This window comes from Microcaecilia unicolor, chromosome 6 (assembly GCF_901765095.1).
Source record: "Microcaecilia unicolor chromosome 6, aMicUni1.1, whole genome shotgun sequence".
Classification (NCBI taxonomy): Eukaryota; Metazoa; Chordata; class Amphibia; order Gymnophiona; family Siphonopidae; genus Microcaecilia; species Microcaecilia unicolor.
The window spans coordinates 345894796-345910572 of NC_044036.1; the positions used below are offsets into that span (position 1 = coordinate 345894796).

The 15777-nt window shown below is 43.3% G+C and overlaps 1 protein-coding gene across 3 annotated transcripts in view; it reads right to left on the bottom strand.

Annotated features, from left to right (window-relative positions):
* Positions 1-15777, bottom strand: part of FASN (fatty acid synthase) — a 126184-nt gene that overhangs the window by 65959 nt on the left and 44448 nt on the right. For all 3 annotated transcript variants that reach the window (XM_030205194.1, XM_030205192.1, XM_030205193.1), the window contains 9 exons: positions 14583-14772; positions 14009-14103; positions 12032-12166; positions 6908-7111; positions 5280-5395; positions 4847-5022; positions 4000-4191; positions 1871-1951; positions 889-1077 (listed from right to left, as the gene is read on the bottom strand). In XM_030205194.1, the coding sequence (XP_030061054.1) occupies positions 889-1077; positions 1871-1951; positions 4000-4191; positions 4847-5022; positions 5280-5395; positions 6908-7111; positions 12032-12166; positions 14009-14103; positions 14583-14772 (1378 nt within the window). The remainder of the gene's footprint in view (positions 1-888; positions 1078-1870; positions 1952-3999; positions 4192-4846; positions 5023-5279; positions 5396-6907; positions 7112-12031; positions 12167-14008; positions 14104-14582; positions 14773-15777) is intronic.

A 15777-nucleotide genomic window follows, 5' to 3' on the forward strand; every position in this document is an offset into this window, starting at 1 on the left:
TTCGCTTCCATGTGCAAATTTCCCCCTCTGTTCCACTGAATATTGGGGGCTAATCTAACCAGCAACGGTTAAGTGTAAAAAAAAAACATTGACTGTCACTGACGGAAGGGATAACATCACACAATTTAAACATAAGCTGAGGACAGTCCATTTCTGGCATTTTGGCTGAATTGAAAACGTGATGAGCATAGGTCAGTGTTTCCAAAGTCGGACCTGGAGGCACCCCAGCCAGTCAGGTTTTCAGGATATCCACAATGAATATTCATGAGAGAGATCTGCATGAAATGGAGGCAGTGTATTCAAATTAATTTCATGCATATTCATTGTGAATATCCTGAAAACCTGATGGGCATGGTGTTAATGCCCTGCTTCCTGACGCACTAGGGACAAAGAAGTCAATATTCAAAACGATTTAACCAGCCAGAAATAACTAGGCCGGTTAAATTGGTCGTGTAGGGCTACCTGCTCATATTCAGCGCACTTAACCAGTTAGCGTTGCCCAATATCAGCACCAACTGCCAGCCCAAAACTCACTATTTTGTGGGCAGTCTCAGGGTAGAGTAGCATTTATGCGGCTAAGTGCTGACATCCAGCACAACTACAAGAGTTCATAAAACACAGTCCCGTCTATAAGCGGTTCAATGCTGAATATCACACTTAACCACATAAGTTTTAGCCAGCCACATACAAGCGGATGTTCAATGCTGACTGCCACCAGCTGAATATCAACCCCAGAGTGTTTTAACAACCATTGCCAAAGCAGAAGAATTAAGCTTCCTCTTAAAAATAAATAAAATACAATTCTATTCATCATTTCCAGCATGCAACATTAGATATCACTAAATTCATCAGCTTGTTATCCACTAATACTCTGCTCTCTCCTCCCACCTGACATGCTGGAGCCTAAAATTCCATGAAATGTAGGCCCATAGTCATATCCCCTCAGGCGTAGCTCTTTGTAAATATCTCCTGCTGAAAGCCGGAAACTGGTGTCAGATTCATAGTCAGCAGCCGCACAAACACTGAGGTGATTCTGAAAGTTTTTTAAACCGTTTTCTTCCAGTATGCTGATTTTCCCTGAAACAGGAAAAAAATGAGACTTAATTTCCCAGTATAAACATCTGCAAAAATGAACTGGAAAAAACTCACTGCCACAGTACAAACACCTGTCACAAGACTGGGCAGAGAACAATGGTCACCCCACAAACATTTCCCAAAAGATTGAGACAGAAGAAATACCTCTCCCCTCTAGAGCACAGACACTTCCCACAAGACTGAGAGAGAAGAAATATTCCCCTTCTAGAACACAAACACTTCCCAAAAGACTGAGGCAGAAGAAATACCCCCTCTAGAACACAAACACAATACCGAAGAAATATCCACCATCTAGAACACAAACCTTTCCACAGAGAGAAGAAATACCCACCCTCTAGAACAAGAACCTTTCCCAATAGACTGAAAGAAGAAATACCTCTCTAGAACACAAACACTTCCCACAAAACTGAGAGAGAAGAAATATCCACCCTCTAGAACACAAACCCTTTCCACAAGGCTGAGACAGAAGAAACACCCAGCCTCTAGAACATTAAGTCTTCCCACAAAACTCAGACAGAAGAAATACCCACCCTCTATAAAATGAACTCTTCACATAAGACTGGCTACAGAACACCAGTCACCCACAACCAGCACCCACGGTACTGAGCCAGGAGAAATTTTTACCCTGCAGAGCATAAACATCTCCCACAAGCCTGGGCGGAGAATAATCACCCTCCGCAGCACAAAACACCACCCACAAGACTTAGCCAGGAAAACTATTCGCTCTCCACAATACAGACATCCCCTACAGGTCTAATTTGGGAATAATACTCACCACTTACTGTCAAGTTCCCATTTTCAGAAACATTGAAGTATCCAGATGCTGACAGAAGTTGGACTTCCAACTGAACTAAACCTGTGAGAAGATCAGACTTTAGAAGATACACAGGAGGGGTTTCACAGTTCATCTCCTTCCTTCAATCTCCGCTGCAACCCTGATTTGCTCTTCACACAAAGAACTAGTATCCTCCCTCTCCCTAGGTCCCACAGTCATTTTCTTCCCCCTCTCCCTCTTTTTAGGGCCCAGGAGACTGTTTTCTTCCCCTTCGCTCCCTTTCTCATGGGCTCAAGACCCTGCTTTCCTCACATTCCCTCTCTGAGGGGTCCCAGACCCTGCTTCACTCCTGCAGTCATTCTGAAGGGGCATCATTCTCTTTAGACCACCAGGGATTGGAAAGGAAGGCCTGGGGAATCCTGGTGGTGTTTGTTGATGTTCGGGGAGTAGGTGGGAGGGAAGGGGGATCCTGGAGAAGGTCTGTTGATGTTCTAGAAGGAGGGAGGTGGGATCAGAATGTTTGAGGAGGGAAAGCAGGTGCAGCGTAACTTTATCTTGCAAGTTGAGAGTCCTGATGGGGCGGTCTGTATGTCACAAGAAAGTATACAGGAGGTGTTTGTTAATTACTACAGGGTATTATATCAGCCTGAAGAGATAGTCACATCAGTAGAGCTTGATGATTTCTTTTCCACCTTGGATCTCCTCCACCCAACTATAGCTGAGGCCTCTCAATTGTCCCTGCCCATAAAAGAGGATGAGGTTAGATGGGCAATTCAGGACTTGCCTTATGGTAAGACTCCAGGCCTTGATGGCTATACAGTTCAGTTTTATAAAAATTTTAAAAGTTATCTGGTTAAGCCTTTGACTAATTTGTTAAATAACTTTACAGAAGAGACAATCCTGCCACACTCCTGGTGTTTGGCGGGGGTGAACTTGTTATTAAAACCGGGGAAAAATCCAATGGAACGTGGCTCATACTGCCCAATCTCCTTATTAGGAGTGGATTATAAAATCTTCACCAAGGTTTTGGCTGTGGGTTGCAGTGCTACATGCCACAGCTAGTAATAGATGATGAATCTAGCTTTATTCATGGGCGGCAGAACTTTGATAACATTAGTCAGGTCTGTCACCTTATGGACTATGTTCAGAGTCATCAGATCCAAGCTATTATTTTAGGCATAGACACTGAAAAAGCTTTTGATAGGGTTGCATGGCCCTATCTATTTCGGGTGTTGGAGCATGTGGGGATTTCAGGACAATTTTTATCTTGGATACACGCTCTATACACCCAAATGTTGGCTAGTCTGAAGATTAATATGACCTACACGGAGAGTTTTGAGCAGGTGCGAGGTTTCCACCAGGGGTGTGCTCTTTCACCGGTTGTGAATCAGAGAATCAGGCGTTTCTGAGATGGGCGAGCATGGGTATAACGAGATTGGAACGTGTTTTAACTGCAGGAGGGACCTTGTTGAATCTGGGAGCAATGGGGGTTGGCTTTGACCTTAGCAACATATTTGTGTACAATCAGCTGGCACATTATGTCTCTGGGCTGCGTGGTGAGGCATTGGGGGCAGGACATTGTAGACGCGTTCGAGATCTGTTTGGTTCGGTCTCGGGGGAACGGCTCTCGGTTTCATGCCTGCATAGGGTGCTAACAAGGTTGGCCATAAGTAAGGATAAATTGCATATTGCGGCCCGCTGGGCACGAGATCTCAGATGTCCGGCTCTAATGATAGATTTTAATAAGTTAACAGCCCGTATTCCTACACTGTCCATGAACGCGGATCTTCGCGATTGCCAATACAGAATCCTACTTAGAGCATATCTGACCAAGGCCCAAATTTTTAGAATGGGAGGGGAAGAGGTGCCTCTTTGCTCTAAATGCAAATATGGGGTGAGCTCTTTTTTTCATTCTCATACTAACATACAAACACAATTTTGCACTGCTGCAAAATTATACTCATCAAATAATTTGCTCCATATCACCAAAGGCACAATTCTACATATAACATTATTCAATATAAAAGGCCTGGACAAAAAGATACGTTCTACTTTGAATACCAGGTCAAGATATATATTAACATTTCAGATTAGCTTATGGTTTTGATTCTAGCTGTTTTTATCCTCACCTGTTTTTGGAAGAATCGTTGCCCGATGGATTGTGACCTCCTCAAACATGACAGGCGTTTGCTCCATGACCACCCCTAAAGACCGTGCCAGGGTTCGCCAAGCAAGCACCAGATACCCAGTTGCTGGGTACAGAACCCTCCCATCGATGCAGTGTCCAATCAAATAGTAATCTGAAGATTCAGGGTTCATATCTGCAACAGGAAAGAATACTCCTTGTACATGTACACCCAGTACTCTGATCCTTCAGCATTTAAGTAATTGTCACCAATCCAGATACCTCACTGGGTCATCTTCCAAGATTTGGAGTCAAGTGTGACGCACTAACCTGCTGACTTTCCTGGAGATCTACACTCCCCCCACCCCCCCGATACTGTGCACTATTTAACCAGCCAGAATGGCTGCTGACCGGTTAAATAGTGCTTAACTGGCTATCCACTGAAACTAAGCGGAGGGATAACTGACTATTCCCTGCTGAACATCCCTAGTTAGTGGTTAGATGACTATATTGCGCAACAGAACCGGCTACCCGCCAATTTTTTAAAGTGAGTTTAGCAGCCATATTTGGCTGTGTGAAATGGTAGAATATCTTTGGCCGGTTTCAAGATAACTGGCTAAGTCTGACTTACCTGGATATCTTGAAACTGGCCAAAAATAAACCGGATATTCAATGCACTGAATATCTGGGCTTGGTGCTGACCAAGGGAGTTAACCAGTCTAACTCTCGTAGTCTCAAAATCGGCCTCTTTATCTCTCTCCTCTGTGCTATAAGGGTTGTTTGTGTGCTTTCCCCAAAAGTTTAGGCTGCCTGTTAAAAGCTCCGTAAAACAGGTTCTTCAGGCCACTCACCAATATTATACACAGTGGTTGATGTAGATCCCCCAGAGCCTGATGGGAAATCTTCAGGTTTCGGAACATCCCAGGTTTGACTGTGGTCCCAGCGAATGAAGGGAGAGATGAGAGGTGTTCCAGATGGTACTGGATAGTCAATGGGTGGGAAGAGCTTATTTGAGTCCACATTTATCCTAGAATGAAAGAGCACATTTAACACAGTCTCTCAGAGATAGGTGACATCAGTACTAGGTCTGCATCTGCTGTTGGTAAAGGTCTGTTGTTTTTTTAATCTTCCAAAGTCTCCTTAAGTCTCTTTCTACCTCTCTCTTGTCTTATCTGTCATGGTCCTTCCATGTTTGCTCTTGGGTATTTCTCTCTACTTCTTTATAACACTCTCTCCCTCCCTCTTCTTAATTCCTGGCATTTCTTCCCTTTCTGCTGCTCCTACCCATTCAGGTAGATCTTTCCCATATGTGTTAGAAAGAACTCCAAGTTGTTGCTGTGTCCTCTTTTCATTAGGGGAAGGATTGTACAGGTTGGCTTCAAACTTCTCTTCAGAATAGCCTGGGTAAGCATAAAATGACAAAGTTATTGTCAGTGGTAAATTCTTTCACATATTCTTAGGCTCAGATTGGAGTAACCACCATATTTGCTGCTACAATTGACACTCAACCATTCTAATTTCACAGGCTAAAGGGAAGCTAAACATCCATTATATCCAGACTTCTTAAATGGAGCTGTCTCGTCAGTAAGTTGGTAAAATGCTATTACAGACACATAGGAAGAGGAAAAGTGACTGCTGGGGCTGGAGAAGTTGAGAGGATTGCCAGAATGTCTGTTGTGGCGGGGGGGGGGGGGGGGGGGGGTCGACTATTGAGACCAAAGGAGAAGGCAGAGAAGAGAGACTGTGGGGACTTAAGGGCAAAGAATGGCAAGAGTAACTGCTATGGCTGGGGGAGAGGGGAAGACTGGGACCAGGAGGGGTAGGAGAGGAAAGAGATGACTCTGGGATGCAGGAAATGGGAGAACAGTGACTGCTGAGACCATGAGAGAAAGAGAGAAGTGCGACTGCTAAAGCCACATGGGAAAGGGGGAGTGTGTCTGCTTGGGACACTGGGAAAGGGAGAAGAGTGACTACTGAGGCCACAAGGGAAGAGTGATTCTTATGTCCATGGGGAAAAGGAGAGAAAAATCACTCCAAGAGCCATGGGGAACAGAGGAAGACTGATTGCTGGAGCTTCAGGAGAAGAGAGAAATGACTGCCAGAACCATGTGAGGAAGGGGGGAGAGTGAGTGCTAGGGATGCAAGAGACAAGGTGGGGGTGAGAGAGTGCCTGCTGGAGGCACAAAGGAAGAGGGAAAGATTAATTGTTCTGGCTCTGGGGAAAATAGAGAAAATGACTCCTCCAGCCATGGGGGGAGGGGAAGAATGACTGCAGGGGCTGGGTGAGGGTGATGTTAAAAAGAGAGATTGCCAAGGCTGGGGGGGGGGGTGGTGATAGAAAGAGAGATTGCTGAGGTTGTGGTGGTGGTGGGGGTGATAGAAAAAGAGATTGCCAAGGTTGTGGTGGTGATGGGGGTGATAGAAAGAGAGACTGCTGGAGCTAGGGGTTGGCAGTGCTAGAAAGAGACACTACTGGGGTTGTGGGGGGGGGGGGGGGCAATATTAGAAAGAGAGATTGCTGAGGTTGGAGGGTTGGTGTTACAAATATAAGGCTGGGGGTGGGGGCCAGTGTTAGAAAGATTACTGAGGATGAGGTGTGTGGTGTACAATCCAACCCACCTATGTACACCCTGACACACTACGTCAGTTGCATAGCTTGGAACTACATGGATATCACATTGACAGCTTGCCCCAAATTCGGGTTAGGCCTTCTGTGATGTTCCCATGCTTGGTTTATCACTGCATATTCACCCTACCTCAACTCAACCCCTAATATCATGCTGAAAATATGATGGGTCCTCCAGACCATATTTTACATTAATATATATGGTGTAAGAGCTTCTTTTCTAATTATCATAAGTGCTATATCATTGGCTGGTGCAAAAGTATTAAAGAGAATGGATTATAGATACCTGCAGTAAAGCATGTGGGGCAATTTCAACCACCACAGCATTGTCAGGAACATGCCTCAGGCCCTCCTGGAACAGAACCGGGCTCACCAGGTTGTTGACGTGGTACTCGGCAGAAGACAGCTGTGCCAGATCAGAAGAACTCTGCTGTTCTGGGATAGAAGTACTGATCCAGCGGGGAGAGCGAGGCCTTGGATTCTTGATGACCTATAACAGTAGGGGGGGAAAGTTAGAATAAACTCACTAGCGTTGGATATCTTGCAAATAAATTCACATCTGGAATTCATATAGAGAGTGTCAGGGGACATGTGAAAGGTGGGGTGCTGAAAATTCTACAAAATTCCTCTACCCAAATTGGTGGAATCCAAAAGAGGATGAGAAAAAGCCTGTCCTGGAGAAGGGGAGATTTTGCAGGCAGCCGCATTTTGTGGCTGGCAGCTGGGAAATATCCTTAACAGTGTGCACATTTAAGCAATGGTGTCTAGTAGTCAAGAGTTAAAACTGCAGCAATACATCCCCTGACTGAGTAAAAGCTTGTAAAATCATCCTATTTCATTGTTCAAGAAAGTGGAAGTGAAAGAAAAAAAATCCCAACGAAGTCACAGAGGTGAGAAAGGTCTATAAAGCTTTTGTCTAACTTGCAGACACTGTGGCTAAAGCTATTAAGAACCTGCTAGATGACCATAGAGAAATGGAAGTGAATGCAGCTTTTCTAGCTTTGAGGTAACAGGACCTTATAAACCATCATTCTATGAGCATTCTTGCAGCAGCATTTTGGTTAAACTGAAGCTTGCTAAGTTTTTCTTTTGTGGTGTTATTTTACTTTCTGACCTTTATCAATTCACTGTCAGGAAGTTGATGGTTTGTTCTGAAGCTGAGGTCTCACATTAGGAGCTCTGTAATCTTGAGTCCCCCAACCACTGAGCATTACTGATGGCATAAAAGTGTTAATGCAACAGGAGAGAGAGAGAATGCAAGGTACAGGGCACCAAGCCAAGCAAAAAAAGCACAATGGCCTCAAAGAGTGGGTTGGCATCTAAACCTTAATGAAGGACCTGAAACTGGACATATTTCAGCGGAGCAACTGTGTCAGTGACACAGTCTGGATAACATCCTCTGATCTTTTCATATCAGCTGGTAAGAGCAATGTAGTCAGCTTTCTTAATTAAGGAAGAAATGCTGACAAGGCTCCAGAGTGTCATGTGAGTTCTCTCTCTCACTCACAGTAGCATGTCACTGATACTGATCACCCCTAATGCAGTCATTCCACCGAAACATGGCCCGGGTTGGGTCCTTCATTAAATCACCTATACTGATGACCCCTGATGCAGTAGTTCTGCCAAAATGTGGCTTGGGTTGGGTCCTTCATGAAAGTTTGGATGCCAACCCACTCTATGCTTTTTTTGGAACAGCAGTGTTAATGGTCACATTCCTTTATCCAGAACCTCCCAGGCTTCCTGCTTATGCCACTAATAGAGAATAAGAGGCCAAAGGGTGAAATCGTTTATACCATATTCTCTCTTTTTTTCAGGTATGCATTAACCTCTTGTAAGTCCCTCCTCCTCTGGAGAGTGATTTGGGATAAGTCATTGTATATTCAATCTTGTGGCTCTCTTAGCTAAGTCCCCGTCACTCTTGCTTTATTCATAATCCACCCCTTCTCCTCAAAGCTACAGGTGCATGCTATGATGTTTCTTGGCAGGTTCCCTCTCTTAGGTCGTAGGGTAGTGATTCTCAATGCAGTCCTTAGGGGGGGGGGGGGGGGAGTGAGGAGGGAAACCCAACCAGTCAGGTTTTCAGGATATCCAAAATATCCAAAATGAATATCTATCTCAGATAGCCTGAAAATCCTCGGCATTACAATCGACCGGAACCTTACACTTCAGAGCCAAGTGAAATCTACAGCTAAGAAAATGTTCCGCTCAATGTGGAAACTTCAGCACGTGAAACCATTCTTCCCCAGGGAAACATTTTGCAATTTGATACAATCAATGATACTAATCCATGCAGACTACTGCAACGGAATCTATGCAGGATGCAAAGAACAACTCATAAAAAATCTTCAGACCGCTAAAAACACGGCAGCCAGGCTCATATTTGGAAAAATGCAATTCGAAAGCGCCAAACCCCTCAGAGAAAAACTGTACTGGCTCCCAATAAAAGAACGTATTGCTTTCAAAATCTGCACTCTGGTTCACAGAATTATCTATGGCGAAGCCCCGGGATACATGACCAACCTTATAGACCTACCAATCAGAAACACAATCGGATCAACAGGAGCATACCTAAATCGCCACTACCCAAACTGCAAAGGACTCAAATACAAATCAACAGATCCATCCAGCTTCTCCTACATAAGCACACAATTGTGGAATGCACTACCAAAAACAGTGAAAACAACGTATAACTATCTAAACTTCCGAAAACTATTAAAAACCAACATGTTCAAAAAGGAATACCCTACCGACCTAACTTAAATGCCTGAACCCTTTAACACAACGAAACCAAAGCTCATAATGATCATAACGAACTCTTCTGTTCCTGTTCATGATTCCTTAATGTGTCTGTACACATGAACCTTATTTGACCACAACACCTTATTGTATTTGTTTCTCTACCGGTGTTGGCGAATGCCTTCACGGTATTATGTAAGCCACATTGAACCTGCAAAAAGGTGGGAAAATGTGGGATACAACTGTAACAAATAAATAAAGAAATATATGAGATAGGTTTCCAAACTAAGAAGGCAGTGCATGCAAATCCATCTCATGCATATTTATAGTGGCTATTCTGAAAACCCAACTGGCTAGGTGATCCCAAGGACTGGGATCAGTCTTCTTTCAAGGAAGCCATAATCTCAGTCTCAGAGGTACCCATTATACCTAAGCAAATTTTCTAGACCACCTCACTTGCACTGTAGCAGGTCTCCATCTCTGGGATTTCCAGGATCTGTTTTCTACTTCCTCAATGGCGTTCCTAGAGCGGCTGACACCCTGGGCGGATCGCCGATGCGCCCCCCCCCCCCGGGTGCCACGCCCCCTCCCCCAGCGAAGTGACACCTCCTCCCCCCCCTGCCGAAACGACCCCCCCGGGTGCATTTTTACCTGCTGGGGGGGTGCTGCGCGCCCGTCAGCTTCGCTCGTTCCATGCACAGAACGAGTGGAGCAGACAGGCGCGCGGCACCCCCCCCCCCAGCGGCGTGCACCCGGGGCGGACTGCACCCACCGCCCCCCACCAGGAACGCCACTGTACTTCCTCCTAGTAGTGCAGGACAGCATTTTACCAGTAGTGGAGATGCATTATTTAAAAGGACGTGGGAAGGTCTGAAGATGAAACTCAGCTTTCAGCTGTGGATTATGTGAGTTTTATACACATTCTTGAGATTTCAAATCAGAACTGCCCACCCCCACGTTATTGAGAAGTCATATACATATTTTACTGAGAATGGAACAATTGACTGCAATGAGGCTGAAAGTAATAAAGCACTTTTTTGCAGTGTGGGTCCCTTTTTTAGAACTCTCTTATCATGAGACTTTGCAGCACTCTTCTTACCAGGATTAAGGACTGAATTGGGAGGAAGGGAACAAAGAAGGTAGGAGAGGACAGTTTGGTTTCTTTGCATTTTGTTTTTTTTTGTGCTTGTTTGTGATTGTTTATTTATGATTTTATGGATATTTTTTTCAATTCATTATTATGTACTGTGTAACGGTATATACGCATTTTAATATAAAGAATGGCAAAGAGGAAATCCAGGAATAATCAATCTCAGTGAATTTGCTGATAGTGCTGGACAGTGTGCAGCTGAATTTGAATACTCAAGTCTCTGTGCTGGAGCTCCAAAAGACTATTAAAGCTTTAGCTAATGAGAAATTCCCTGGTCTAGACGGGTAATGGGAGGAGGACTGGGCAAGTGCATTGGTAGGACACATGGGGGTCCTTGAACTAAGCTGTAGTAAAGAATGGCCTTGCTGTGCCCTTACACAGGTCTTTCCCGAATGCAGCCAGAAAATGGCCAATTTTCTTTTTTTTTTTGCATTAATGGCCATGCACCAATTTTTGCAAAAAACAATCTATGTCACAAATTGAAACTCGCATTGTGGACAAAGACACACACTCAGTGGATGCATTTACAATATACAGAACTGTCTGCATGTCAGTTCAATCACTGGTCCCTACCAGCCTTTAACACTTTAATTTCCTGCTGGTTACACTCTTCTCTCTTTAAAAAAGGATGAAGACAAAAGAGTGTAACCAGCAGGAAATTAAATAAAGTTATAAAGGCTGTAGGAGGCTTTCTGGGACCAGTGATTGAACAGGTAATAAAAGTAGTTATTTTAAGCCACTTGGTGGCATTAAAACTCTTTGGCTTTCTGAGGTCCCTTTCCTCCAGACATGAAGACAGTTGTGTATATTGAAACTGCATCCACTGTGTGTTGTATCTTTGTTCACAATTTGAGTTTCAATTTGTGACATAGATTTTTTGTGGGAATTATTTTGTGCCATTTTTTGTGAAGCATCCACTAATTTTGCCACTAGCGAGTGGCCATTAAGAAATATTAGCACTTGAGCACTTCTGGACATCTATTTTGTAGGTGGTGAGGGCTCAGTTAAGCCTGCACTAAAAAGTCAGGGCCTGTTTTACAAAGCCGTACTAGCGATTCGTTCATAGGAATTGAACTTCCTCTCATTTACGGTGCAGGAATCGCTAGCACGGCTTTGTAAAAGAAGCCCTTAGTGCGTTGAAATGTAGACACGCTGATTAGCACTCTCTACCCAAAGACACACTCACGTTGTGCTAAAAACAAAATATTTCCACAGACAGATCCAAAAATGTCCCACGGTAAACCATTTTAAGCTACCAGTTACTGCAGCTTCAGAAAAGGACCTCTTAGCATTTGGAGCGGAGGAGTAGCCTAATGGTTAGTGCAGTGGACTTTGATCCTGGGGAACTGGGTTCGATTCCCACTGCAGCTCCTTGTGACTCTGGGCAAGTCACTTAACCCTCCATTGCTCCTGGTACAAAATAAGTACCTGAATATATGTAAACCGCTTTGAATGTAGTTACAAAAACCTCAGAAAGACAGTATATCAAGTCCCATTTCCCTTTCCCCCTTTATTCAACCTTACCTTCTTCAGGGCGCTCAGCAATGAAGGAGCGATGGATTCCATGTAATATGAATGAAATGCTACTCCCGCACTCCGCACTTCCTTAGCGAATACGCCTTCTTTTTTCAATTTGACTACAAACTCGCTCACAGCATCCTAGCATGCAGGACAAAAGTTTGGTTTCGATTACTGTGAGTGGAATCTCATCAATGAATCAGCTCCTTTCTGTGACCTGAATCCCTCTCGGAGATTTCTCACTGCCAGGGTTTATTTTTTGAGAGAGCATAATATTACAGACCAAATACACACATAAAATAATAATAATCATAATACAGACCAAATATACACACATCTCTATAATAATAATTTATTTGTTGCATTTGTATCCCACATTTTCCCACCTATTTGCAGGCTCAATGTGGCTTAATTATAGGCTTAATTAATTAGCACTGCTAATAGTATTATACAGAATATTGATTTAAATATTGCGAACACACACAAAGTAGGCAGTGGTGCATATAGAGCACTTTGAGACTAGAAATTTAGAAATAAACACTAAATAGTGGAGTTTTTTTTAAGATACATGATGGCACACCAAGCTCATGCCTTATAGTCTGCAAAGTCGGGCTGGCTGGGTGGCGACTCTGAAGCTTTTTTTTCTCCACTTTAAATACACACGATCGAGTAGATAATTGAGTGGGTGCTCCACATTAGAGTTATACAGCTAGTGTGAGTCTGTGTGAGGGATTTCATTAATTATAGGACAAACATACACACATTTCTGTATGTTATCATAGTAATAATAATCAAAATAACAATGATAATACTATTACAGGTGAAATATACACACATCTCTATGGGGTCCTTTTACCAAGCTGCAGTAAAAGGACCCCTGCAGTGGCATTGGCATGTGGGTTTGCCAGGCACTGAAGCCCCCTTTTACTGCAGTGGGTAAAAGGTGGGGCTTTTTTTTAACCCTTTAGTGTCCAATGTTCCCATCAATCTGTTCCCATATGGCTTATTATGGGAACATTGGACACTAAAGGGTGGTTAAAGGAAATAGCTGTGCGGTAAGATAACTAAACCATTTGATGTGTGGCCATTTCTCGGGGGAGCCCTTACCACAACCTATTTAGGAGGCAGTAATGGATCCCACGCTAACCCAGCGCTAACCTCCCCCCCCCCCAAAAAAAATATTTCTAATGCATCACAAATGGTGAATGGTGGGGGCAGGCACTACCACCCAGCAGTAGTGGACTTACTGTACTTTAGTAAAAGGGTCCCTGTGTGTTATAATAATAAAAAAAATAATAATAATAATAAATACTATTATATACCAAATATACTCACATATCAGTGTAGTATGATAATAATAATAGATTTACATGCGAAATACATCTCGGTGTATAATAATAACAATAATAACATTACATGCCAAATATACTCACATCTCAGTGTATAATAGTAAGAAATCACAAAAAAGTGATCCACAAATATATATTAATTAAAAAAAAAACAAAGACAACAAAATATCAAAGATCTGAGGAAAAAAGGATGGGAAAAAGCCTCAAACAGCTCCAAACTCAAAATGTTTTATAGATCTAAAGACGATCCTATATGGCCTACTCTTCATCATCGGCTCAAAAAAAACTTCCAATTCCATATGAATACGAACGAGTGCAATCTTTCAAACAGCAATATCAAATGTAAAAATTAATAACTTGCATAGGACTTATAACAAAATAGTCTTTTCATTAGTACTGTACTTAACTGAAAAACAGCTGGTACAAACACTACCAGCAGCTATTACAGGCCAAATATACACACATCTCTGATGTGGCCCAAGCTATAAATCAGTAGGTAACTACAGAACTTCTAAATCAATGCAAGACCATATGTGCCAGCCTGCAGGGTCCCTCCTGCTTTCCTATCAGCCTGTTGCTTTTAGACTTAAAAGTTCTATTTGCACCAAGTTTTTGGTTACATTTCTTTACTTACCTTAGGCCCTGAAATGGTGACTGTATCCTCTGAGTTGTGACATGCAGGCACCACGCCACGAGGACACTGAACTTTACATTCCTCCCATGTTAAACCTGCAGAAAATACAGAAAAACTCACTCTAGGTGGGGCAAGTTCTTGTGCAGAGCAATAGAAAGCTAGAAAGGGTTACAATGTGCAGAACAACCCGCTCCACAGACTGGCATTGTACAAATCAGGTGCACAATTCTGAATTTGACTTGCTTTCTTTCAGCATGCGAGGACTCTACCCAGAACCAGTCCAGAAACATTTAGCTCAATAATCGAAGAAACTTATACACTGAGCAGCTAACGTGTAAGTCCCCTATCTGCGGACTTTCAGCAGAAATATCTGAATAGAACCAAGAAGGAACATCTCTGCTATACACGCAGCTGGTATGTATTATACAATGTACATTTAGCGTTGTCGCTGAATATAAATCGGCTTAATCACACATTATCCCTATTACGTATGTGGTAGAAGTCACGAGGAGAACGTAGTCCTTAAGGTGGTTAATAAATCCCTATAAATAAGTAACAAAGTGCAGGCACTTACCCACAGCAGCCATGCCTCCAGGGGGCAGCTGGGCCTCTTTGATACACCGACCTCTCCAGTAGGCAGCAAGAATGGCTTCCTCGTGACTCAGAGAACTGTCCGCATAGCCGCAAGCGAGTTCTCCAACGGAGTGGCCAAGAATGCCATCTGGCTCCAGATTCATCGATTTCAATATATCAATTTGAGCGATCTTAAAAAGACAACATGAAAGAAAAGTTTAACAGATACAGTTTCAACAGAAGATTTCACTGTCAATTGGTCCTTTTCAGATTTGGTATGTTAAGGGCCTCTTGCACACACAACAGAAATCCAGCTAAATGTTACATATCCCAGTGTGCAGAGTTCTGTTACTGTCTCTTCCATCTTCTGTAGCTATAAAATGACGTGTGTCTGCTACCCCAGCAGTCGCTCTCCCAGACTGATGGCTCCAGGGTTCAGCTTCCTTCCTCTAAGACTTTTGTTATTTCCTGCAGGCCAATGGAGCCATCTCAACACTGAGCTCCATCAGGCAGCATGAATGGTCTGCTCCTCAGAGGTTACGCCAACCATTCATCAGTATTTTCCAGTCATGAGAACTGGAGAGCAAAGCTTGAGCTCCGTTTTGCCTGGATGGCTACGGGAGTCACAATGGTGCACGTCTACTCGTGTGCACATGCTCACTCTGCCGGTCCCTGAACACAGGTGTCATCCCACAGCAGCTAAGTATATTAAGCTAAGTTTTACAAATGAAATGAGTGCGTACATAAGTACTGCCATACTGGGAAAGACCAAAGGTCCATCAAGCCCAGCATCCTGTTTCCAATAGCGGCCAATCCAGGTCACAAGTACCTGGCAAGATCCCAAAAAAAGTACAAAACATTTATACTGCTTACCCCAGAAATAGTGGATTTTCCCCAAGTTCATTTAATAATGGTCTATGGACTTTTCCTTCGTCCAAACCTTTTTTAAAGCCCGCTAAGGTAACTGCTTTTACTACATTCTCTGGCAACGAATTCCAAAGTTTAATTACACGTTGAGTGAAGAAAACTTTTCTCCGATTCATTTTAAAATTTACTACATTGTAGCTTTACCCCCATTATAGGTGATCAGAGAGCAGAACACTTCCTATTTATGTGATTTATGTGAAGGCATTTCTGGAGCAGGGGCAGGATTGGCATTTATATGTCGGCACTATATTATAAAATATATGTGACCT